This window comes from Astyanax mexicanus, chromosome 13 (assembly GCF_023375975.1).
Source record: "Astyanax mexicanus isolate ESR-SI-001 chromosome 13, AstMex3_surface, whole genome shotgun sequence".
Taxonomy (NCBI): domain Eukaryota; kingdom Metazoa; phylum Chordata; class Actinopteri; order Characiformes; family Acestrorhamphidae; genus Astyanax; species Astyanax mexicanus.
In genome coordinates, this window is record NC_064420.1 from 49520429 (window position 1) to 49547452 (window position 27024).

A 27024-nucleotide genomic window follows, 5' to 3' on the forward strand; every position below is an offset into this window, starting at 1 on the left:
ACAGAAGTTTGATTTACTTGGAGTTATATTGTGTTATTTGAGTGTTCCCTTTATTTTTTTGAGCAGTGTATATATTAATGAGCAGTAAAGCCACTCTGCTAAAGTATAGCAATCTACAGGATCTTAAGTGAAGTTTTCCCAGGTTTATTGAATATTCAGCTGCACTACCATTTATTTCCTTCATTAAAACTCAATACACTATTCTATTTAGAATATTCTATTATAAAAAAGCATCAAAACTAACCTAAGACAGACATAATACCGTTTAATAATACAGACCTAAACCACAGTACACTTTTATATTACGGTCTCCCTCCAAAAAACACAGGTAATTACCTTGAGGTCTTCTGATAGGCTGCTGTAATCGATCTCAATAAGAGCCTCTTTGGCCAGAACAGTGCTGGACGTCTTCTGGCTGCTGCTCATCGATTCCTCCTGAGAACTTCCCTGCAGGAGTGACAGAAATTACACATTAAATATACATCATACAAACACATTCACATACTCACACATACATGTGCATCTAAAAAAATTACAATATCATTAAACAAAGTTACTTTATTTCAGTAATTCAGTTGAAAATGTGAAACTCATATATTATATAGATGTATTAAACACAGAGTGATCTATTTTATTGTTGATTATGGCTTACAGCCAATGAAAACAAAAATTAGAATATTATATAAGACCAACTGGTACTTTTGGCAGTGTGGGCAGTGTGCCAAGTCCTGCTGGAAAATGAAATCTGCATCTACATAAAAGTTGTCAGTAGCAGAGGGAAGCTGTAAGATATGAAGTGCTGTAAGATTTTGTGGGAAAACAAAACTGCACTGACTTTAGACTTGATAATAAAACACAGTGGATCAACACCAGCAGATGACAGACATGTCTCTCCAAACCATCACTGATCATCAGTACATTTTACATTTTATTTGTAAATCAAGGGTTGGGTTGCGTTTTCCTGGAAAATCTTACAGCACTTCACGCTTCCCTCTGCTAAAAACTTTTATGAAGATGAGGATTTCATTTTCCAGAAGGACTTGGCACACTGCCCACCCTGCCAAAAGTACCAATTGATCTTATATAATATTCTAATTTTCTAGAACATCTACATAATATATGAGTTTCACATTTTCAACTGAATTACTGAAATAAAGCAACTTTTCCGCACTATTCCAATTTTTTGAGATGAACCTGTATATATACAGATATAATTCAAGGAACAGTGAGATCAGTACCTCCTCCTGGCTGATGTCCTCCATGGTTCCAGATCTGAGGGGCAGTTTGATGTCCTGCATCTTGCAGGCCTGCAGCAGGTTGTGTCGGTCGCTGCGCTTCTGCTCCAGCTTAGTCTCGATAGCGGTCACCTCCTTCTGAAGCTGCGTTAACTCTCTAATAACACACACAAACACAGAGATATTACTCTTACTCTATGATACTACTGTTTAACAAGAGGGCTGGGTATCCCTACAGACTTCCCAAATCAATTTGATCCATTAAATCAGTTCATTAAGATTTATTTCAGCTACAATTACATGTTTTATTTAAATATGAAAAGAGATATTCAGAAAACTATCGCAATTTACAGGCTATTAAGCACACCAGAACATAAGCCGCACCCACTAATTTTAGAAAGAAATTGTAACTTTGTCTTATAGTCAGGTGCGGCCTCTATATGTACACAGTTGTCTATGTTATGTCTATGTTACAACATGATATATTTACACAGAAACATACGCAAATAATGCTACATAGCGTGAACTGTGCTGCAACATGGCTAGTTGAAAAAAAATACAGTCCACCAGGAAAAGGCACGTACTTATTCTCTTAATTAATCATGGGTGTGGTTAGTTTTGGGCATAACGTGAAATAAACCAATCAGTGTGCCAGTTGTCATTCCCTCTAAGAGGCAGATGAGCTCTGACTTTGGTGCGTTCGTATCTTAACAGTGCAGACCTGCTCGTTAACGATGTAAAGAGATACCAGCAGCTCATTTAAGGGAACAGCAATGTTATTTTAATCTTTATTCTGTTTATTGTTGAGTTAAAAGTCGGGTTGGTGCTCTGTAGTGCGTCTGTGTGTGTAACGAGCGGGGGTGTATGCTGCATAGCTAAGATAAAAACTGACTATTGACTATTGTTGTCTAGGGCTGCCACAAACGATTATTTTTATAGTCGACTAATCACCGATTATTTTTTATGATTAGTCGACTAATCGGATCATACGTTAATTGAATATAAAACACAGTTTATCACAATAGAATGCAGCTGCTATTATACAACCAACATTAGATTTCAGCTATATGCTAACTAAAAATAAAAACAATTAAAATCATAGTTCATTAAACCTTTAATGAAATATGCAGCTTGTTGTAACAGACAATTATTTTACTGTTTAGCATAAAGTGTAAACAACTGTGTAAAATAAGGATAAGGCACTGGCATTTATGAAACATCTCAACCGTGAGGTTGTTTGAACTATTATGAAAAAAAAGTATATTAATAAAAAATGCCTCTCTGTCCAGATATTGTGTACATTACCGTACACAGGGCAGCGGTCTGCACAGATCTGATTGGCAGAGGAGAGCGGTTGGTGATTTTACACCACACATGACTGATCTGTGAGTTTACTGCACCGAAAAGCACTGAAAACAGAAGCCACTGTCAGAATGAAATCCTTCTCTGTAGTTTATCGGTTTGGGACGGCATTTGTGACAACGTCTGGGTCCGGATCCGGATCGCGGTCCGCCTATTAGTGACCTCTGTTTTAAAGCTATCAAGATGAGTAAGTTAAGTACTAAGTTAACGCTCTGTTTACGCTAATTTTAGCAGCTAAATAGCAATTTAGCTTTTTCGTCATTTAATCAGCCACAACATGCCTCCTTTTCAGGTGCTCGTGCATCGCGGTTGTGCTGCCGAGGAAGGCAAGTTCTTCATTGCAGATATTGCATTGCACGCGTTTCACTTTTATTTTCTTGGTGATCCCACACTTTTGAGTTCTGTAGCGGGGTAGCCATGAAACCAGAGCCTGTCTGTATAATGTCCTGAGATGTCGTCCACTACCTACCCCGGTTTCCACTACTGCGCATGTGCGTCCAGGACAGAAAGGCAGTCGCAGCAGTTTGGAGAGAAAAACAAAGAAAAAAAAAAAAACGACTAATCGACTATTAAATTAGTTGTCGACTATTTTAATAGTCGACATAATCGTGACTAGTCGACTAATCGTGGCAGCCCTATTGTTGTCTAGGTTGTATTCAGTCAGTGGTGCACCCGTGTTTTCTATTTCCACCAAAATAGAAATAATCCATCAGTGTAGAATTATTCCTAAACTTTGACACTATTTTAACGATGCATGTGCGAGGTGTGAAAATAGGCAGTCAACGGAGTGTAAGATATCAAAAAGCTTTTAAAACCTCAAAAATAAAACCATCTTAAGCAGGAGCTCACTTGTTGGCAGAACCGAGCTTCTTGCGGATCTCCTCCATCTCATGGTTCTTGTCGTTGACCTCAGATTTCTTGGTCAGGTGCTGGTTTTTCAGGTCCTGCAGCTGAGCCATAGTCTCATCTATTATCTTCATGTGCCTCTGCTCCTCCTGTTACAAGTAATACAGATACAGTCAGGACACTGTAATCAGCAGAACAGGTTTTAAAGGGTTTTAAGTTGTAATATCATTAAGATTCTCAGGGTTTGCTGGCGTCTGTGTTACCTTATTATTATTTAACAGAAACAGTTTCTTTGATTTTACCAAATTATAAACCTCTGGAATATAATCAAGAGGAAGATGGATGATCACAAACCATCAAACCACCAAACTGAACTGCTTGAATTTCTGCACCAGGAGTAAAGCAGCATAAAGTTATCCAAAAGCAGTGTGTAAGACTGGTGGAGGAGAACATGATGCCAAGATGCATGAAAAACACCAAATATTGATTTCTGAACTCTTAAAACTTTATGAATATGAACTTGTTTTCTTTGCATTATTTGAGGTCTGAAAGTTCTGCATCTTTTTTGTTATTTCAGCCATTTCTCATTTTCTGCAAATAAATGCTCTAAATTACGATATTTTTATGTGGAATTTGGGAGAAATAAGAATAGAATAAAACAACAATGTTCATTTTACTCAAACATAAACCTATAAATAGCAAAATCAGAGAAACTGATTCAGAAACTGAAGTGCTCTCTTAATTATTATGTAGATCTTTGCTTGCTTAAGCTACACTCTTCACCTTCTTCAGTTTTTCGATTTCATTCTCGTCCTTCTTGACGGTCTGCTCCCACATCACCACCTTCTCCTGATCCTCCTTCAGCTGGTTCTTCTCATAGTCCAGCTGAATGGCAAGGCGGGTCTTCTGGGTTTCAAACTCCAAGCTGGAGAAAAGACGCAGGGTGGATTAGATACAAATATAGAAACAACTGAGGAATCAATTAGAGGAAAAGCCAAAGTTACTGTGAATCTTACAGCTTGATTTAGGGCACGTCAGTGTGTTTTTGCTATCGTAACGACGGGAAAAGTACACCTTGCGTGACTCGAGAAGCACAAAAGGCAAGTACTAATTATCTTTATTAATCATGGGTGTGGTTCATTTTGGGAGTAAACCATTCCCTTTAAGAACCAGGTGAGCTGTGATTTATTTGTTGGATTGCTATTTTAACGGTGCAGCTACCTGGACGTGTCCAACAAACACTTCTCAGCAGTGGAAACTGAGCTGCTGGTTGACGCTGTGAAGGAGCTCCAGCAGCTCATTTACGGGAACAGCAATGTTATTTTATTTACTATTCTGTTTATTGTTGATGTAAAAGTTGGGTTTGTGCGCTGTGTTTCCAAGATAGCGATGAACGTCTGACTGTTGGCGTCTGTCTAGGTTGTTTTAATTCAGTCAGTGGAGCTACTGTGTTTTCTGTTACCAAGATAGAGATAGCAATACTCCAGAAATGTACCTGAACACACATCATTTCATAACCAGAACACCACGCCCATCAGTGTAGATATATTCAGAAGCTCTGCTGCTATTTAAACCAGGCAGGAGGCGGAAGGTGTGAAAATTGAGTGTTGGCGGGGTGTAAGATAGCAATGAGCATCATGACGTGCCTTATGCAGGGTGTGAGACCTTCTGTATAAGTGAGCCTACCGTTTCTTGGCGATCTCATTCTGCCTCTTGACCTTCTCCTCCTCGAATTCACGGATGTTTCGCACACCAATCTCCTTACAAAACTCAAAGAACACCTCGTCCTCCACCTGAAATTCATAATTTATTTTCATAAGGTTTCTGGGAAACATCTGACCTAATAATATATTATTTCCTGTTTTGATGCTATAATGTGATTAGAATGTGATTCACGCCCAATAGGGACTTTGAGTGGTCCAGCGGATTAAGGTGCTGCGCCACTATGATCAGGAGATCGCCAGTTCGAATCCTGTTCATGCAGCTTGCCATCAGCTGCCAGAGCCCTGAGAGAGCACAGTTGGTCTTGCTCTCTCTGGGTGGGTGCAGTAGATGGCGCTCTTTTCCTTTATCACTCCTAGGGTGATGTGGATCAGAACAAGGCTGCATCTGTGAGCTGATGTATCAGAACCAAGTCACTGAGCTTTCCTCCGAGCGTTAGCGCTGTGATGCTACTCGGCAATGCTACAGCATCAGCAGCAGTTCAAAAAGAGGCAGAGTCTGATAAAGACAGTCCTAATGAGTGGGTTGGGTAATTGGATGTGTAAATTAAGAGACAAAAGGATAAAAATTTGAAATAAAATAATATAAAAAAAATAAAATAATGCCAAATAATGTTATACTATATTAAAAACCATGCCATACCACGTTCATACGGTCTTTCAGCTCCTTCATGTCTCGCTCACGGGACTGAACGATCCTCTTGATGTCGTTTATACGAGGCCCAAAGTTGGCCAGCTCACTCTCCAGCTTAGATTTTTCCTACAATTGAAACAGAAATAAGGTCAAATAAACAATCTGCAGATTCAAATACCTAAAAACAAACCACGTACAAGCTAAAATAAGGATATAAATGTAGATTTAAACACGTCATAAAATGTTTACCTGCATGTTCAGGGAGAGGTGGCGAGTCTTGGTCTGCTCGAGGTCACTCTGAGAATACTTCAGCCTCATCTGCAGACCGTGAGCCTGAGACTGAACCTGACGCAACTCCGCCTCCTTCCTCTTCGCCTTCATTTGCTCCTAAACATTAAACATTAAAATAAAGTTAGAATAGGTCTATGTTCTTTACAAAACATGTGCAAGAAGTCCTTTACACAAAAGCTCTCTCAAATAAAGATAAAAAAAAGATTTCACCAGCTCTAATCCATTCTTACCAGTTTCAGTCCCTTTCAGAACTAGATGTTTAAGGGCTCTGTCACTTTTATGCAAATGATCTGTTGGTGGCCACGCCCCATGTATATGCTAAATGTTTACCACACATTAGTGTATGAATGTGCTAAACAGCAAAACACAAACAATCTAGTCATACAATCTAATTGTGCTTAACATGCTTAATAGTTGAACAAAACTCGCTGAACAAATTATTGGTATAGATCCCTCTCTCAGACAAAGTCTGCTGGATAATCCTGCTTTAAGTAGGGTTAATTTTGATGTGATTTTGACTTCGTTTTGTAGTCTCTTCAGTCTTTTGACAGTAAAGGATCACAGTTTTAGTCACATTTTAGTCTTATTTGATTATTCTTGTTGGTTAGACACATTTGGTTATTATTAGTTTGTTACTTTTAGTAAAGTAATAAAGTGTGCATTGTGTATTTTTTTATTGTTTTACTATTTTAGATTTGTTTTGCTGTTTTGAGATTATTTACTGTTAATGTTTATTTAAATAATTGCCTTTAAATTTTGTTGAATTTAAAATATGCTAACATGAAGATTTTAAAAACGAATGACCTGTAAAGGGACAGATAAAGCTAAGTTTCTGAAATTATACACTTTTACAGAATTATTTAGTTTTATCCTGAAAAATGTGTCATCAACAAAGATTTTTTATCATAGTTTTCATTATTTGTCTATATCGTGAACGATATTATACCCTAAAATATCGTGCCATATCACCCATCCCATTTCCCATTATATATCTACTATGCATTATTATTAGTATCATGACATTTTGGATCATTGACTTCTGTTACAAATCTGATAAAATTCTTGTTTTTTTTTTTTAATATCTCAGTTAGGAGCGTGCAATATCATATCATGTAATAATACATATTTTTTTTTTATTTGGTTGCAGTAGTGTATTTTTGAAATCATTTTTTAATTCAGTGTTTTGATATATCGCCAAGAATATCGCTATTGTGAAAATACCATGAAATATTGTGATATTATTTTAGGGCATTATCGCCCAGCCCTACTGGCTATGAGCAGTCCGAGGTTCTCAGAAATGCCTTTTTTTTTTTTTACTTTTAATAAATGATCTAGTGGGCGGGGCTTTGGTGGGAGTTGACAGGTGAGGGTTGGAGCCAGGGTATGATTCCTGATAAAAACTCTTTAGCTGATTCTCACAGAAAACGGATGTTTTTTTTTTTGGTTTTTTTTGTGCTTGGGGTGTTTGTAGGGGCAGTTCCCTTTAAAGCTATTCCTTATTTTATTATTTTTAAATGCCATTGATCTTGATTATGAATGATAAATGGTTTTACCCCCCAAAAAGACAGAAAGTAGACTGACCTTGAGCTCATCTGTGAGCTTCTCCTTCCTGTCCTTCAGCTTGTCCACAGCTTTCTCGTCCCAACGCCGAGCTTTAGCCTTCAGATCACTGGCTCCTCCCGAGATCACACCAGACTTCTGGAACAGTGTTCCATCCAGAGCCACCGTCTGGAAACAGAGAACAGAAAAGAGCAGAACAGTTGGAATTAGCATCATCAGGTCTGCATATTATATCTGTGCTGATATTTTATCTACGAGTACAGTTATATTTACTCCTTCATACTGTGTGATCCTTCAATATTATATATGTTATATACAGTACCTTGTGTCTGTATGGTCCCCCGAAGGCGATTCTACGGGCGTCCTCCACGTTGTCACAGACGAGCGCGTTCCCGCAGGCGTACTGCAGGGCTTTCTTTATGTGCGGCGGCTCGTAACGAATCACATCTATCACCAGTTTAGCTCCACGCAGCTCTCGCAACTTCTCATCAGTCGGCTTAACCTGCAGGGGAGAGGAGTGAAGAGCACAGTTGGAGAATGTTGGCGAGACCTGTAAAGCTAAGCTAAGCTCAGTAAACAAAACTGTAATTCTTAAAAAAAAAAAAAAAAAACATTTCAGACGAATCAGACAAGTCAAACGAGTGCTGGAGGTTCCAATTTTGTTCCATTCTGATGCACATTAGCACGTTAGCTAGCTCACTGCTAATGTAAGCCAGCTCTCCGCTAACCCTAGTTTTCTCCCCGGTTATGTAGCTAACTTGCCTCTAATGTTAACTCCTTTAACCTTAGTTCTCTCCCGTTAGTGTTAGCTAGCTCTCCGCTAATGTAAGCTAGCTCTACGCTAACCTTAGTTCTCTTCCAAGTAACGTTAGCTAACTCGCCATTGATGCTAACTTTTGTTCTCTCCCAATTAACATTAGCTAGCTCGCTGCTAATGTTAGCTAGCTCTCTGCTAATGTTACATTGCTCTATGCTAATGTTAGCTTGCTATATGCTAACCTTAGTTCTCTCCCCAGTAACGTTAGGTAGCTCGCATCTAATGTTAGCAAGCTCTCTGCTAACCTTAGTTCTCTTCCCAGTAACTTGCCGCTAATGTTAGCAAGCGCTCCGCTAATGTTAGCTAGCTCTACGCAAATGTTAGCTAGCTATACGCTAACCTTAGTTGTCTCCCAAGTCACGTTAGCTAGCTCGCCACTGATGTTAGCTAGCTCTATGCTAACCTTAGTTCTCACCCCAGTCATGTTAGCTAGCTCACCACTAATTTTAGCTAGCTCTCCGTTAACCTTAGATCTCTCCCCAGTAACTCGTCACTAATGTTAGTATGTGTTTTCCCACTGGCATTAAACGCACCATCAAAAAATTTAATACCTACAACAAATTTAAGACAATTTAAGACCTTATTTATTAAGATTTTAATTTAAGACATTTTAAGACTTTTTAAGGACCCGTGGGAACCCTGTAATGCTGCTCCAGCAGTGCTAGCTATGGTTAACAGCAGGCTACAGGCCGATAATACTCACCTCTGGATGGCCAAAGAGCTAGCGCTTAGCGCAGTTAGCGGCTAATGCTAATACTGCTGGAGAACTAAAATAAAAGTCCTGTATAATTCTGCTCCTTAATACCTGACTGGTAGAATTCATACATAAGGAGCACCGGATTATAAGATGCACTGCTGATTTGTGTGAAAATTAAAGGATTTTAAGTGCGAAATATATGGTATGTTACAGTATAATACAATTATAAAACAGTTATAAACACATGTTAACAGAAACTATACCTCGAGGTAGTCGAGGGGCAGGAAGGTCTCAGGTTCTCCTCTCTGCTCTTTAATGTACTGGATGCAGTCACGGCCGGTCTTCTCCGAGTCCACGATGATGGCGTCCATGTTTTTACCCAGCACTTTAGTCACAGCGATCTGGTACTTCTTCTGAGTGGGCTGGCACAGATCTATCAAACGTCCGTACTGAAGAAAAATCAAATACAATACATATATACAATGAGTCAGAGGTACTAACTTACCCACAGCACATGGTGCTGCATATGCACCATGCACAGAATATGCTACTACCGCTGGGCGGTAAGAGCAAAAATGTATATCACCTAAAATACTCAAAATATAAGTATTCAAAAGAAATATTTCTCAAATTTCCTATTGCACAAGTCAGAAAAAAGTTTAATATCAACTTACAATGTGATATTAAAATTAAGATATTAAAAATAACTAGAATTTCCCCTCCGGTGTACCATATAAACTGGCCTATAGGAGATCTTACCACTGATCCAGGGTACAGCCTCTTGATGCTCTCCATGATCTCAGCTTTGCGCTGCTGTCTGCTGTTCTCCTGTCTGTCGATACGAGCATCACCGAGCTGCTCCATCACCTGACGGAGGAATAGACAAGAAATATATCTCCATCAGACTGGGAGAACTTTACATCTTATATGAAATATAAAGGCGCATAACAATACCTGTGTTGGCACTGTGTACAACTTAAAACTTAAAATCTGAATGCTGCATTCACTAGAAAGAGTCCACAAACATTTATAATATATATACAATATATAATGATGACTGACTGAAAGAGCACCAAACTCTCTTCAGGGATATCCTGTTAGTACCTGGTTCAACTCCATGTTAATTTCATCAATCCTCCGCTTGGCTTGCTCCACTTCCTCCGTAAGCTCCTCCTCCATTCTCTTCTGCTCATCCAGAGACTGCCTGTAAAACAAACCAATGAGAATTAGAGCGGATGATATTACACACGTTTACTGTACATCTGATTATGCTGATCTACACATTTATAACTTAGAGAGACTATATACCCTGGTATAACTTTATAAACTCATGGAACATGTATACACACACCTTACATTTTAGTTTTTAACCAGCTGTAGACAAACAATAATTTTTTTTTTTCTGAGTAATTAGTTTATACATTTATTTAGCTAATTGGTTCTTATGTAGACTGATTTAGACCTGCCAAAAGATTTGAGTACAAATCCCCCCACTTAACACCTGCGAGAGACAGACAAAGAGAGACAGACAGAGAGTGCAAGAGAGAGAGATAGAGACAGAGAGAGAGAGAGAGAGAGAAGGAAAAAGAGAAAAAGTAAAGGAAAAGACAAGAGACAGAGAGAGAGAGAGAGAAGTATAGAGAAAGACAGAGACAGAGAGAGTGAAGGAAAATGACAGAGAAACAGCAAGAGAGAAGGAAAAAGAGAGGGAGAGACAGACAGAGAGAGAAGGAAAAAGAGAGAAAAAGATAGAGAGTAAAGGAAGAAAGAGAGAGAGAAAGTGTGAAGGAAAAAGAGAGACAGAGAGAGAGCAAAGGAAACGGAGAGAAAGAAAGAGAGAGTGAAGGAAATAGAGAGAAAGTTAAGGAAGATAGTATAAAAAGAGAGATAGTATAAAGAGTGAGAGAGAGAGAGGGAAAACGAGAGATACTATAAAAAGAGCGAGAATGAAAAAATGAGAGAGAGAGAGAGAGAGAGAGAAGGAAAAAGAGCGAGAATATGAAGAAAAAAGAGAAAGAGAGAAAGTGAAAGAAAGAGGCTGTGTTGACATTTTGGAGGAAAATGAAGCGTGGATGGCTGGTACATATTTCAGTAAAATGAACATTGTTGTTTTATTCTATAAACTAGAGACAACATTTCTCCCAAATTCAAGCAGTTCAGTTTGGTGGTTTGATGGTTTGTGATCATCCATCTACCTCTTGATTATATATATTATTTTTTTTTAATTTGGTAAAATCAAAGAAACTCATCATTTTTAAGTGGTGGTCTCTTTAGTTTTATTCTCTTTATTTCTTATTTATACAGAGCTGTATTCTGTGTTACTGAAGAGGATAAAATATACCAGGAATTTAACAACCAATATAAAAAAAAAACACTGATAATGTATCGCAAATGAAAATTATACAATATATTCATCAATATATCGTCCCACCCCTAATCACAGATTATTGCTGGTTTCAGTGGTTTAGCCCTGGCTGTCTGTGTGTACCTGCTGGTGGTGATGTAATCCTCGAGCTTCTCGATACGTTTCTGGTTCTCCTCGATCTCTCTGATCTTCTGCTTGATTTTAGCCTAAAACAAAAACAGAATTAACCCATAAACTTACATTCAGAACTCACTGTGACCTGCTTTAATCAATCAGTCCGATCAGATTTATCAGATTTATTAGATTAATCAGATTCTCCGTACCTCCGTCTCCACCTTCTTCCTCTCCTCCAGGTCCAGCCGGTCCTGATCAGCTTTCTGGTCTCGGTTAAATTTCTCCAGCTCCTGGGCGAGGGTGGCGGCTCGCTTACTCGCCTCTTCCTTCAGCCGGTGATACGCTTTAACCTGAGACCAGGATTAACGGATTTATGGATTATTACAGATTCTTCTTTCATTTCTTACTAAAAACATGAGTCTGGATTCAGAGAGAGGTGTGAAACAAATCTTTACTAGAGGCAGTTTTAATCTCTTTAATCGTTTCTCAATATTGAGACAAAAACTGTTATTTGGAAGTCATTTGTCTTCATTTTATAAACATTTTATAAAAAAAAAATAAAAAAAACAACAACATTGAAAACCCATCAGTTCACTAGTGTTCTGATGATCCAATGCAGAAATATAAATGCTGTTAACAACACAGACTGATTTGATAAAAAAAAAAAAAAAAGAAGAAAATCACAAAAAATATTTAGAAGAAATTATATATATATATATATATATATATTTTTAAATCTAAGAACAGGTAACATTCTAAAAATAAATTAAAAATACTTAAATACGTAACCTTTTCATGGCCAGAGAGTAAGCTTAAGATTTGTCCTTAAACTCAAAATCAACCTAATTTAAAAACAGCTAAAAAACAAGGTGCTGTAAATAAAATATTTTAAAACATAAAAAACAGTAATAGGAATAAAACAGTAAAAAGGAATTTGCTTAAGCATTAATAAATCAGTAAAAACTAATAAACAAGTAATGCATCATGCTAGTTTGAAAGACAAATAATAAAAATGGGTTCTACAACTAGTTTTAAAAATGTAAAAAGTAATAGATAAAAGTAGTAGTCTGTACTACTTAGTCTGTAGCAAAGTTTTAATTATTTTTTCCATTTCCCCTATTAGCAAGCATTACAATGACTTCTAGCTCTTGTTTCAGTTAATAAAAAATCCCTTTTAAATTTTTAAATAATAATGAATTAAAGATAAAAATTGATAAAAAAAAATTAAACTTGATGTTTAACTGATAAGAAATTAAGATAAAATGAAATAAAACACAACATACATGGCAATTTTTTTAAAATACTAATTATAAAATAAACAATAAAATAAGTTTTATAATAATAAAATAAGTAAAAATACAAAACTATTATGAATAAAATAATGAAAGAAATATAAAAAGAAATAAAGACCTAAGAGAAGAACTAAAACAGTAAATAAAAGTATAAATAAGTAAAGAGGTAATAAACATGTACAGGCTGTCTGAAGGTGGTTAGATAATAAAAGTTTATAATAACTGAGTGACACCAGTGAGCTTTAGTAAGTTTTAGTAGCAGTTTTAGTAGAAGTTTTAGTAGTTTTCTGTAGTGAATTCCAGCTCCCTTTTTTTTTTTTACCTTAATATGCGACTCAAATGAGGTTTAATATACAAAACCCTCCAATCAAATACAGGAGATATTGATCAAATCAGTGTCTATTCAGTATAAAAGTAGAATAATTTTTGGTACCTGGTTCTCCTCCAGCTGGAGGTCCTGGCCCTGGCTCTGCGCCTCCTCCTCCATCCGCTCCTCGAACTCCTGCCTGGCCATCTCCACAGCTTTCTGCTCCTTATCCAGCTCGTCCATGTCTGCTTTACGCTTCTTGTAGCATTTCTGAGCGTTCTGCAGGGACTTCCTCGCCGCCTCCAGCTTCTTAATCTTATGAGCCGTGTTCTCTTTAGCTTTAATGTACTGCGGCCTCTTCTGATTCAGCTCAGCGTCTTTCTCCCTGAGAGGAGAAACACCAGTTTAAACACCATTTACAGGATTTAATACTGTCTACACCATATTTTAACTTTTAATCCCTTAAAATACCTTGTTCTGTATACAGGCTACAGGTGTAGGTGATACAAAACCCTTTTTTCTGCAGTAAAATAAGTTATTTACTAGGGGTGGGCGATATGGCTCTAAAATAATATCACGATATTTCAGGGTATTTTAGCGATAACGATATACTTGGCGATATAGGAAAACAGAAAAATAATTAATTAATTTCAGGAATATAGTATAAGAGTATAACAGTATAATCATAATGTGGTGAAATAAATAATATAGCATAAAATAATATAATGCAGCAATTAATATTGCAGAATATTTAGTGCATGCATATTGTATAAAAGGTCCTGAATCACCCCATCATTTGATGAGTCTTCTGATTGGTCCAGTAATTAAGCCCTTCAGCCAATCAGGGCGTTGGCTGAAAGTAGGTCATGCAACAATGTGCAGTGGAGAAAGGAACTAGGCAGACATGTTCCTCCATTCCTCCTAAGAAGCCTTACAGTTCCTGAGTTGTTTGAGTGTGGACTTTGGTGATTTGCAGTTTGAGTCTGTGACACAAAGTAAGCTGGACTTTTTCCTTTATCAGCTACTAGTTTAATTCCTGTTAGTTAGTTAGCTACTATTTTTACAGCTCATAGGATTAAAAGTTAAGTAGTATATTTGTATAGTTACCTGCATATATGTGTATGTTTAATGTTATTCCTTAATATTTGTGATACTGTGTTGCATACTGAATTATTTATGGTGTAGTTGAGCTGGTTAACAGTGTTGTATGTGGAAATTTCCGGAGTCAGTTAAATTGCAGAGTCATTGCCTTTACCTTCTTTGCCCATAAGGTGGTGCTAACTCCCTATTATTTTGTTTAGAGCATGCAGTGTATAGGAATGCTATGCAGTGAAATTATAGTGTTTTGTTCTACTTGTACAATTGTGTTGTAATTGCTCTTATTGTAATATATAATATATATTGTTATGTATTTTCTCTGTTATTGCAGACTCAAAGTAATACTACTGCTAATTGCCAAATCCATAAAGCCACCTAAACCATCCTATGCCTCTCTGTCTTCTATGTCCTGACCGATATACGGGAGTGTTTGCTGCTTATCCAAAACGTACTAGCCCTCCTAGTGAGATCTCCCTCACATATATAAACTGCAAACTAAAACAATTATACAATAAATACACCTAAAGCTTCACAGTAAATAATAGACTACTTTTAAGACAGAACAGCCCTATTATCACGATATGGATTTTTAATATCATGATATTTCTGTCACGATATATTGTATATGATATAATATTGCCCACCCCTAATATTTACACTCTGAAAATGTGAGGGTTTAAAATCTCCTACAGGACGCTTGGAGAAGCTGCCTGTTTTCTCTCTACTTCACTCAATAATTAATAATTCCAGATCAGTAATAGGAACCAACCCAAATTCTGCAGGTTTGAAAATAAAGACGTAAAAACTAGACAAACATAACGAAACTAAAGTTTTAGAGGACATGAACCGTTTGATTTGTATTCAGGAAAATATTGATTTTAAAATAAAGTTTAGAAGAGAGACATATTTAATCATTTTATCCATTATATTTTGACAACAACTTAATTTATATATTTTTGAGATTACAATTACAATTATGCTTTTTAGTAAAGTTTATTATCAAACATGAAAGTTTTTTTTATATAATACTTGAATAGAAATTCTCAAGATTTAGGGGTGTAATGTCAGGCAGAAAATTGGCAAAAACCCTGACCTGTTAAGGGTTTCAAATAGCACAGTAATTCTGCTCTTTTACTGACGTTAAAATACATTAAAATAAAAAATGTAAATTATCAGATACTTCAAATTCAAACCTAACTTCAAGTAAACTAAAAGTAAACACTAAAAAAAACCTTAAATGATAAGAGCTTTCCTATGCATACATTCCAACCATTTTTTTTGCTTACATAAACGGACAGCCTAGTATATTTTACAACAAAAAAAATTATAATAAAAAAATAAGCTAATCATATGTATTACAATACTATTTATTCTAACATTAGTACCATATTTTTCAGATTATAAGGCGCATAATCAATGAACGTCGATTTTCTGGTCTACTTTCATACATAAAGCGCACCAGATTTTAAGGTGCATTATGCAACACTAGTAAGGAACAGGGGTGACGCCATGTTTCCCTTCTAATTACTTCAAAAGGGACACATTTCAGCTATTAATGAAAAGCAAACATGGTTCAAGGTTTAGTGGCTCTTTAAAGTTCTGATACAAATATTAATAAAGCATTAATATATGTGATATGCATTTGTGTAAAACTACTGCTGAAATATGGATTAAATCACATAACTAACACTCTGTTGTCTATTGAAATACCGATGCAAATATACACATTAATAACTTACAGAGAATTTAACAAAAATATATATATATTCTTAAAAATCACTCAAATCGAAGAAATGAACTTTAAAGTAGCGCTATTGTAGCAGAACAGCCAGCGCTGCTCGATCCTTTTCCGGCATTAAATAAATAAATAAATACATCTGAAAGTATCTGTATCAAATATCAGGCATATCATCCAATGCAGATATATTTATCTCCACTTACTTAATCTCCTTCTCCACGGTCTGCTGTTCCCTCATCATCCTGCCCAGCTCTTTCTTCTTGTCCTTCAGCTCATCCTCCACGCGGTCCATGCGTTTACGGTCTTTATCGATCTCCTTGTTGCGCTGGCTGAGCTCCTTGTTCAGCTTCTCGATCTCGCACTCGTTATGATAGAGTTTAAAGAGCTGCAGCTGAACGTTCGCCCGCACCACCTCGTCCTTCAGCCTCTGATAACGCTCCGCCTGAAACACACAGAGAGAGAGAGAGAGAGAAGAGGAGTGAGGAAACCATGTAAAATATATGATTTCTGAAAGATCAGTTATACAGGGTTCTTGCACCATTTTAAAAGACCTTTTTAAGACCTCAATAAATATAATTTAAGACCCAAAAATGTAGTCATGATTTTTTTAGTTCTCTCCTCGGTAACATTAGCTAACTTTCTGCTAATATTAGTTCTATCCCTGGTAACGTTAGCCAACTTGCTTAAGCTAGCTAAAGTTAGTATGTTAGCTAGCCTGCTGCCAACATTAGTTAGCTTGCTGCTAACGTTAGTGTGTAAGCTAACTCGCGCTAATGTTAGCTAGCTTTCTACTAACCTTACTTCTATCCCTGGTAATGTTAGCTAGCTCGCTTTAGCTAGCTAAAGTCAGTATGTTAGCTAGTTCACTGCTAACATTAGCTATCTCTCCGATAATCTTAGTTGTCTCCCTGGATTAGATGTTTAGGATGGGCCACAGTGTTTTCCCAGACATTAAACGCACCATCTGAAAATGTAATACCTACAGCAAATTTAAGACAATTTCAGACCTTAAACTAGCATCAATATCAGCCCTGTATAAATCATACTGAAAATGCAAACTGCAAACGAACATATATTCCAAGATGTAATTAGATTTTTAGATTTACAACACTGTTATAAAGTAAAGACAGCAGCTGCTGTGTATGATTTAGAAAACGGGACAGTGTAAGTACTTCTTTATTGACTAGGGGTGTGAGCAAATATTGACATATCGGAGAATCATGATATTTTGCTTTGCAATACTATATCGATTTTTAAAACACAGAATTACTAACTTAGATGTAAAGATTGGTGTCAGAAGTGGTTTATTTTGTGTTGTGTTCAAACCGTGACCACTAGATGGCAGTGTTGTACTTTGTCTTTAGATCCACCCATTGTTCTGATTGGATGAAAAAAGTAAACTCTTCTTTTATTCAGATTTTATTAATGCAGCACCAGAAGCACCAGAGGCTGTGTGCACTTGTTTTAATACTTGTCAATATAGAAGTGACCATTGTAAATATATATTTGAAGAAATTCTCACGATACAAAACATTTATCATATTTTCACATACAGACAAAATGCATTAGTAAAAGCAGATTCTAAATTACTAAGATAGTGATAGCACAGCACTCGTCAGATAAAATCTGCTTCTAGTAGACTTATCCACTAAAAAAACAAGGTTTAAAATGTATTTTTGTATCAATAAACTGTGGTAAAGAGGCTGAAACACTATATTATGCAGCCTCAATAATCATGTTTTAAAAGTAAACCGCACCTCCTCTTTCTCCTGCTTGGCCTCCTTTCTCTCGGCTGCGATGTTCTTCTTGCGATGGTAGTTGAACTGCGTGTCCTCCTCAGCCTTCACCATCTCCTTCTTCCGGCGGTCGTACTCCTGAGCCAGCTCCCCGGAGCGAGAGATCTCCTCAAACAGAGCCGTTCTCTCCTTCGGGTTCTTCATAGCGATGGACTCCACTGCTCCCTGTGTGAAGAGATAATATATAATTTTACTTTATTAACCCGCCTGTACAGGAAGCTTACATACAGATAGATACTCACAAGTACACAAAGATGTACGAAGACATTCTGCATTGTAGATTAACTCTTCCAAACTATGAATAATTATGTAGTAAACAAAAAATGTTAAACAAACCAGAATATGTTTTATATTTTAGATTCTTTAAAGTAGCACATTGCTTCACCAGGCTTTCAGTTAACAGCTGTGCTGAACTCATCAAGAGTTAATTACTTGAATTTCTTGTCTCTTAATAAAGTGTTTGAGAGCATCAGTTAAAGTAAAGTAGTGAAGAGGTAGAGTTACAGGTATACAGTGAATAGTGAATATTTGAGTAATGTTTGAATCCAGATTATGAGAACAAAGAACTACTCAACTAAGTAAAAAAAACACAATATTTTAAGAAAAATTAAGGTCACATTCAATCTGAAAAGAGAAAAATTTCAAGAACTTTGAAAATATCCTCAAGTGCAGTCAGTGCAAAGAACATCAAAAATATTATAATGATGAAATTGGCACTCATCAGGACCAACCCTGGAAAGAAAGAGCAAGAGTTTCCTCTGTTGTACAGAATGAATTCATTAGAGTTACCAGCCTTAGAAATTACAGGTTAACAAACAGCTGCCCAGATAAGCACACCTAAATACTTCACAGAGTATTTAGGCTTGTTTAACACTGTTTTTAAGTTACTACATGATTCATTATATGTTCCTTCATAGTCTGATAGATCACGTACAGTATTCAAAGAAATTATAAAATAGTTAAAAATGAGAGTAAAATGAGTGTTACAGTAAAGTGCATTACAGTATAAGCAAGCAACATACAATCACATCTAAACAATCACACACTATATAATTATCTATACTCTTCAGCAAATACTGTTTAAGTGTAGAACACCCATCTCACCTGAAACACCAGGAAGTTCCTGGCCTTGATGAGAATTCCCAGCTTCTCCAGAGCTTCACTGTAATCAGACAGACCCACCACTTTACTGTTAATGCGATACTCTGATGATGAACCTGTGGAACGATGGACAGAGAGAGAGAGAGAGAACACAGATTAACCATATTTTAATGAAATATAAAGCTTCAAAATGCATCTAGAAACCCCTGATCTAAAGTGTGAGATCATACCGATGATGATTCTGGTGAAGGTACAGTCCTCTCCGTTGTCCTCATGGTACACCATGCTGACGTAGGCACGGTTGGCCGCAGGTTTGCCGACAGGAGCTCCATGAATCAGATCCTTCAGTGTTTTCACACGCAGGTTGCTGGTCTTCTCCGCCAGGACGAAGCTGATGGCGTCCATGAGATTAGACTTGCCTAAGGAGAACAGAATGTATGTATTAATAATTAGCAGAAATGAGCACAGGTGGGCAATATGGCCTTAAAATAACAGAAAAAAAGCGAAATTACAAAACAATGACTTTTAAACATTATTAAAATTTATTTCAAGAAGTTAATGTTAGTATAAAACAATTTCATACACTTACAGAAAATAAATAATTCTATAAAAGTTTGTCTAATTCGCAAACAGTAACTTCAAGACTATGTAGAGTAACAAAATAAAATAAAAATGCTACTAAAATAAAGTAATGTAACAATTACAATCTACCACAAATTTTAAGTGTGGCATATTTAGTGACCAGGGGTGGCCAATATTATATCGTATACAATATACTGTGACACAGAAATATCATGATATTAAAAATCCACATCGTGATTAAAGGTGTTCTGTCTCAAAAGTAGTCTATTATTTACTGTGAAGCTTTAGGTGTATTTATTGTATAATTCTTTTAGTTTGCAGTTTATATGCATGTACTAAATATTCTGCAATATTATTTGATGCATTATATTATTTTATGCTATATTATTTATTTTGCCACATTATGATTATACTGTTATACTATATTCCTGAAATGAATTAATTATTTTAGTTTTCATATATCGCCAAGTATATAGTTATCGCAAAAATACCCTGAAATATCGTGATATTATTTAAGAGCCATATCGCCCACCCCTACTAGAGATAGCTAAACGTTACCTAAAATGATAAATGTCAAATACTGTGCTAGGTTAAACTGTTTAATAAGAGTATTAGTGGCAATAAATACATATTAACATAGCTATAACCATTATATGACAGATCACAAGTAGGGAAGCCATCTAACTGCTGTCTATACTGTATGTTAGTTATTCCAGTAAGTATTATTATATTAGTATTCCAGAAAGGTAAAACCCTCCCCTGGATTTTGTTCCAGCTGCGCTGGCAGCTCTATATTAGCCAAGCTGCTGCAGAGCAGACAGCGCAGCTGGATCAAAATCCAGGGGAGGGTTTTACCTTTCTGGATCCGGATTCTCCAGCCTTTAGCTTTAGCCGTCTCTTACCTGATCCATTCGGCCCGATTATAGCCGTAAACTTGTGGAACGGCCCGATGATCTGTTTCCCCTTGTAGGACTTGAAGTTCTCGATCTCGATTAGTTTCAGATAGCCCATTTTATCCGAATTTAAATCCGAATTTAGAGAAAACCAGGGAAATCCGCTAAGCTAAGCTATTAGCTGAGTGTTAGCTTTAGCCCGTTAGCGGTAAAATAAAGCCGAATCCCGGCAGATCCAGCAGAGAAACGGGTCTAAATCGCGTCCTGAGCCGGAATAAATCATGCAGGTATCTGTAAAGTCCTGTATTTATATTTTAAATCAGTATTTCTGTAGATCTCGCAGCGACTGCGCTGTGTTTTGGGCTTAAAGCCCTGCAGCTAAAGGCTCAGTGCTGCGCGGGACCCCAGATCCCGGTAGATCTCGCGGGATTTGACGGACTGGGGCTGTGAACTGTAGCAGTGTGTACCAGATACTGTAAAAAAAGATATATACAGTCTATGGTGTGTACCATCAAATTAGCAGCATTACAGCAATGGATCTACAGTGGCTTACAGTTTTCATAACCCCTTTTCACATTTTGTCACCTTACAAACACACACTTAAATTTATTTTAGTGCAGGAATGAAAAAGATACATGTTTTTTTAACAGTTTCAGACCTGAATTTTATTCCAGTGATGGACCAATATAAGAATGCTGTTTTCTGTCTATTATGCACACAAAATAAAGCCCTATCCGGATGGAATTAGTTTCTCAGGGGGACGTCTGTAAACAAATGCGCGCCCAAAGTGTAATTATGGTGCGCGGCAGTGGCCAAATAGCTATTTTATTAAACGCGAGGAGACGAAACTCAGAAATGTGCGTCCGGAAATTTACCGGAAGACCACAGAGTTCAGCAAAAAACAGTAGATAATAATTCAGCCTGTAATTTTCTCAGAAGACGTCTGAGAAAAACCCGTACACGGTCGAGGACCCCCCCAGAACAGAGAAAATTACCCCACGGCCCTCCCTGAAAAACTAATCCGGTCCGCACATGGTTTAAGACACTACCATCCTAATATTAAACCTATATTTAATGCAATTAAATATTTTTTATTCCTAAAAACACGATGAATCACAGAATTAGTAAAAAAAAAAAAAAACTTGTTCTGTAGTGCTAACATCCTCTAAAGCCCTAAAAGCTGTTGTTTCATTGGCTAGAGGTGATACTCTAGTATCTATACTTCTCTCTCTCTCTCTCTCTCTCTCTCTCTCTCTCTCTCTCTCTCTCTCTCTCTCTCTCTGTCTCTCTCTCTCTCTGTGTGTCCTGTAGGGGGCGCTCTTCACTGCTGCCCCAGATCCAGCTCCTGCTGTACTGGGAATGGGTCGTGCTGGGCCCGGCTGCTGGTTCCTGGAAAGCTGCATGTGTCGCTCATCCTGCCAGAACAAATCCGTGAAATTCCAGGTTTGAGCCCGTGACGCGTGGCTGACTTCATTTACTAATAACCGCAGAAACAGCCGCCTTCCCCGTAAATCACACGACCTAGAACCTCAGAACCAAAACCATGTACATATATATGTATATACAGCCACTTAAAAATAATCAGTTTCTCTGATTTTGCTATTTATAGGTATATGTTTGAGTAAAGTGAACATTGTTGTTTTATTCTATAAACTAAAGACAATATTTCTCCCAAATTTCAAATAAAAATATTCATCATTAAGAGCATTTATTTGCAGAAAATGAGAAATGGTCAAATTAACGAGAAAGTGCAGAGCTTTCAGACCTCAAATGATGCAAAAAAAAAAGAAAGCAAGCTTATATTCATAAAGTTTTAAGAATTTAGAAATCAATATTTGGTAGAATAACCCAGATTTTAATCACAGCTTTAATGTGTCTCGGCATGCTCTCCACCAGTTTTACACACTGCTTTTGGGTGACCTTATGCCACTCCTGGTGCAAAAATGTAAGCAGTTCAGTTTGGTGGTTTGATGTCTTATGATCATCCATCTTCCTCTTGATTATATTCCAGAGGTTTTTTTAAATAGGGTTCAGGTCTGAAGATCTTGGTCTTGATGTCTTGATCTGGTGGTCCTTTATCCTTTATCCTTAATTGATCTACTGTAGCTGTGTGGAGTTGAGCATTGTCCTGCTGGAAAAAAAACAGTCCCCAGAGTTGGTGAATGTTGCCAGAGCAGAAGAAAGCAAGTTTTCCCCAGGATAACGTCACAAGCGGCTTGAATTATGCATCATTTGCAAAGACCAAACTGCCCAATTCCAGCCTTGCTGGAGCATCATCCCCAGATCGTCACCGATCCTCCATCACATTTCACAGTGGGTGCAGGTACACTTCTGCAGGTCTCCATCTAAACATTAGACAACCAAGTGTTGAACAAAGCTAAAAAAATAGGACTCATCAGAGAAGATGATCTTACTCCAGTCCTCTATAGTCCAATTCTTATGATCTTTTCCAAACTTCAGCCTGGTTCTTCTTTGCTTCTCGTTAAAAAGGATCCCTTTTCTAGCTTGAGTCCTGCCTCTAAGAGATTGTTTTGAACTGTTCTTTCCATGCACGTCACCCCAGCTGCAATTTGCCATTCTTTTTGTAGGTCACTTTATGTCATCTTGCGGTTGCTGACTGACACTTAAATAAGTTGACGGTCAATCTCCAGACCTGAACCCCACATGGTCACAATCCATCAAACCAAGCTGAACTTCTTGAATTTTTGCACCAGGAGTGGGAACAAGGTCACCCAAAAGCAGTGTGTAAGACTGGTGGAGGAGAACATGATGCCAAGTTGCATAAAAACTGTGATTAAAAAACAGAGTAATTCCACCAAATATTTATAAATTTATGAATGTGGTTTATTTGCATTATTTAACCCTTCTTTTAAATTGGTGTAATGTTTACTTATCCAGGTAATATCCAAAATAATAATTATACAAAATAATAATTATTCAAAAAAATGCAAGCAGTGTGAATATTTTATTACTAACTACATTGCTAATTATTCTATCAATATTTAATGCAATAGTGTTCCTTACCTCTAACAGGTAATGCTTCAATCAGGATAATCACTCGTTTTTTCAACAACAAAAAAAAAGACATTAAAAGACATAAACTTTTTTTAACGTTTTATTATTTTCCTACTTTTGAAAGACCAACATATTAGACATAATTGCTTTACATAACATTAAAACATAACTATGAATTTTGTTTTAGTTTTTGTTTATTGCAGGGGGTTATATGTTGATTACACTAATTTTTACACAATTTTTTTTATACTGAAAAAAAATACTTTGAACTATTTTTCCTAGATCTTCAAATATATATTATATATATATATATATATATATATATATATATATATATATATATATATATATATATATATATTGTATAAGTATATATATATATACATATATAAAATATAAATATAAAATATATACATATACAAAAGTAAGGAGCACACACTGATGCCTGGTATATATTGATATTGTTTATTTACTTACACTTTTGAATTACAATAATTGAAATATAATGTATATTATAATAAAACCACAAGCACACAGTGACATCATCGGTTACATAGCTTGTATTAATTATATAATAAAAATAATATATAATATCATTATCATTGTAATATATACACACAGTGTGTTATACACTATATACTATTGTGTAGTAGTATTTGCATTTGAGCGCACACTGACGTCACCGCCAGTGCCCGTGATTGGTTGAGCCGAGCCACCCACACACACACTCTCACACACACACACACACACACCCTCCCCCACCCTCTCCACACACACACACACACACACACACACATACATACACACATATACACACATCCACACACTCACACACGTGATCAGCCTTTCTGGGAATATTCCTGGAAAGTGCTGTGCTGCCTGAGTACTAGGGAAAGCTGTAAAAAATACATGTGGGGCAACAGCACATCCCCCAGCACCGGGACAGAACCAGCACCAGAACCACAACCAGCACTAGAACCAGAACCACAAACAGCACCAGGACCAGAACCTGCTCCGTATACACCAGAACCACACACACACACACACAGCAGCACTGCGTTGTACAGCACTGTAGAGCTGTAGAGCTGAGATTTGCCTGGCAGCAGAGAACCACCACGCTTCCTACCCTACCAAGCCTGGTTCTGCCCGACCCGGTTCTGCCCAACCCGGTTCTGCCCTGCTGGCACTGGGCACTGGCTTTAGGAATTGATTAGGACACACATTACCAGTGAAGGACTGTGGATCTGAACTAAGACGGAGCTCCAATTAGAGTGTTTTGGAAATTAGGCTGGAAACTAATGCCCACCTGAGATCAGCCCAACTGGACCTGGGTTCTGCAGATCTGAACCAGTAACCCGAATGTGCTTCTGGATCTGGATCATCAGCCATGGAGAACTAACACTGCATAAACTCTACAGCCACTGGTACCAGTCCATACGGGGGGATTCGGGTCTGTTCCCACACACTCTTCTCTGAAAAGGTAAGAACACACTCAGTTTTACTATTACAGGATTCAAAAATATTATATATGTGTGATATTCTATAGTATAGAATGATATAGTACAGTTTCAGATTGTACAATATAGTGTAGTATAGTTGTAATAGTGTATAGTTCAGGCAAGAAAACAAGTTTCAATATATATAAAATATAATATAGTATCATGTAGTATAAGATTAGAAGATAAGAAGTGTTAGGATGCTGTGTAGTAAAGAATGATGCAATAAAGTTAATGATTGTATAATATAGTATATTAGCATTCGGTATAGTTCAGATAAGAAAACAAATTTCTATATTTTATATAATTTAGCATAATATAGCTTGATGTGATATTGTGTAGTATTGAGTGATATAGTATAGTTTCTGATTGTATAGTTTAGAATAGTGCATAATTCAGATAAGAAAACAAGTTTCTATATATACATATATATATATATATATAGTAATTTTGTATAATATAACATTATGTAATATTGTATGGTATAGAATGATACAGTATAGTTTCTGATTGAATAGCATAGTATACTATAATTTAGTATTTTTATTATAGTATAGTTTTGTTTAGGTTAATATAGTATAGTAAAGTATAGTGTAGTGTTGTATAGCATAGTATAGTATAATATAGTGTAATATATCATAATATAGTATAGTATAGTATATTTCACTAATGTTTAGCATTATCATTTATACCATATATAGTATACAACAACAGCATGGTATAGTATACAACATTAATTACAGTGTACTTTATATAGTGATAGTATAATGTAGTATAGTGTAGTACAGTACAGTTAAGGTAAGACAACACTGATTTTTAGTTTCTTATATTTTTAGTATTTTTAGTTATGTATATATAGTATATATATATATAGTATTATTAAATGATATAGTATAATATAGTAAAGTTAAGGTGACAAAACACTTTTTGTTAGCATTATTATGTTACCTAGACATACGCTGATCGAAAAACTTAGGGTAGTATATAATGCAATACACTTTAGTATGTTATATTATCATATAAACGTAATGAACATCAATACAATATAGTACAAAATACAACACAAATTCTTTGTATTGAGAAATAGAACATAGTTTAGTGTAGTAAAATAATGTGAGTATAGTATAATGAAACAGATATAGTATAAAAACAGTAAAGCAGTATATTAGAGTATGATGTAATATTGCTTAGTATTGCATAGTATGCTATAGTATGGGTTTGTACTGTATAATACAATATACTTTAATATTACAACAACAACATATTACAATAGTATTATAGTATACACAAATATTTAGATATAGTATAAAAAACAAAAGAGTAACAACAGAAAAGTATAATAAGATCCAACATAGTGAAGAACAGTATTGAGAGTACTGTAGTAGTATTTACAGTTATGGTAAAACATAGTATTGTTATTTAATATTGCATTAGTATTGAATAATACAAAATAGGTGGTTTATTATTCCACAGATAACCTAGTATAGTTTAGTATAGTATAGTATATTGTAGTATAAAATAGCATAGTGCAAGTATCAAATATTAAAATATAGGATAAAAAAATTAATAGTATATAGTATGGTTGGCTATAGTATAGTTTAGTGCTGTGTTATATAATATACTGTACTATAATGTGTAGTGTATACAAACTGTAGTATAATACAAATTATAGTGTAAAACATACAAGAGTAACAGAGAAGAGTATAGTATGACTTTAATAGTGCTATAGAGTATTATATTAGTATTACATAAAGCAAAATAGTTGTTTTATTATTCCACAGATATAGTCACTGCAAAAAAAAGTAATAAAAATCTATTATATTTTGGTATAGTGGAGTATAGTATATTGAAATAAAAATAGTATAGTGCAATATAGAAAAACAGTGTAGTATAAAATAAAACAACAATATAATATAAAAAGATGCAAAAGTATATAGTATAGTTTACTAAAGTATAGTTTAGTGCTATATTATATAATATACTGTGATATAATGTTTAGTGTATACAAACTATAGTATAATAGAAATTATAGTATAAAACATACAAGAGGAACAGAGAAGAGTA

At 36.0% G+C, this 27024-nt stretch overlaps 2 protein-coding genes and 1 long non-coding RNA gene across 4 annotated transcripts in view; 2 read left to right on the forward strand and 1 right to left on the reverse strand.

Annotated features, from left to right (window-relative positions):
- LOC107196953 (structural maintenance of chromosomes protein 1A) overlaps positions 1-20870 on the reverse strand; it is a 31486-nt gene extending 10616 nt beyond the window's left edge. Inside the window, exons 1-20 of the mRNA XM_022666444.2 lie at positions 20459-20870; positions 19205-19393; positions 18978-19090; positions 17835-18038; positions 16281-16519; positions 13368-13626; positions 11852-11992; positions 11652-11734; positions 10268-10367; positions 9923-10030; positions 9427-9612; positions 7972-8151; positions 7671-7817; positions 6048-6185; positions 5808-5924; positions 5130-5236; positions 4227-4368; positions 3447-3592; positions 1239-1392; positions 337-447 (exon numbers count right to left, since the gene is read on the reverse strand). Of these exons, the coding sequence (XP_022522165.1) occupies positions 337-447; positions 1239-1392; positions 3447-3592; positions 4227-4368; positions 5130-5236; positions 5808-5924; positions 6048-6185; positions 7671-7817; positions 7972-8151; positions 9427-9612; positions 9923-10030; positions 10268-10367; positions 11652-11734; positions 11852-11992; positions 13368-13626; positions 16281-16519; positions 17835-18038; positions 18978-19090; positions 19205-19393; positions 20459-20567 (2973 nt within the window). The 5' untranslated portion in view covers positions 20568-20870. The remainder of the gene's footprint in view (positions 1-336; positions 448-1238; positions 1393-3446; positions 3593-4226; positions 4369-5129; positions 5237-5807; positions 5925-6047; positions 6186-7670; positions 7818-7971; positions 8152-9426; positions 9613-9922; positions 10031-10267; positions 10368-11651; positions 11735-11851; positions 11993-13367; positions 13627-16280; positions 16520-17834; positions 18039-18977; positions 19091-19204; positions 19394-20458) is intronic.
- LOC125780655 (uncharacterized) overlaps positions 1-27024 on the forward strand; it is a 227472-nt gene that overhangs the window by 189689 nt on the left and 10759 nt on the right. The window lies entirely within an intron of this gene.
- LOC111191435 (suppressor of cytokine signaling 2) overlaps positions 24245-27024 on the forward strand; it is a 202678-nt gene continuing 199898 nt past the window's right edge. Inside the window, exon 1 of one of the 2 annotated variants that reach the window (XR_007423900.1) lies at positions 24245-24944. The gene's annotated coding sequence lies outside the window, so the exon portion shown is untranslated. The remainder of the gene's footprint in view (positions 24945-27024) is intronic. The other variant, XM_022666448.2, reaches the window with a different exon arrangement.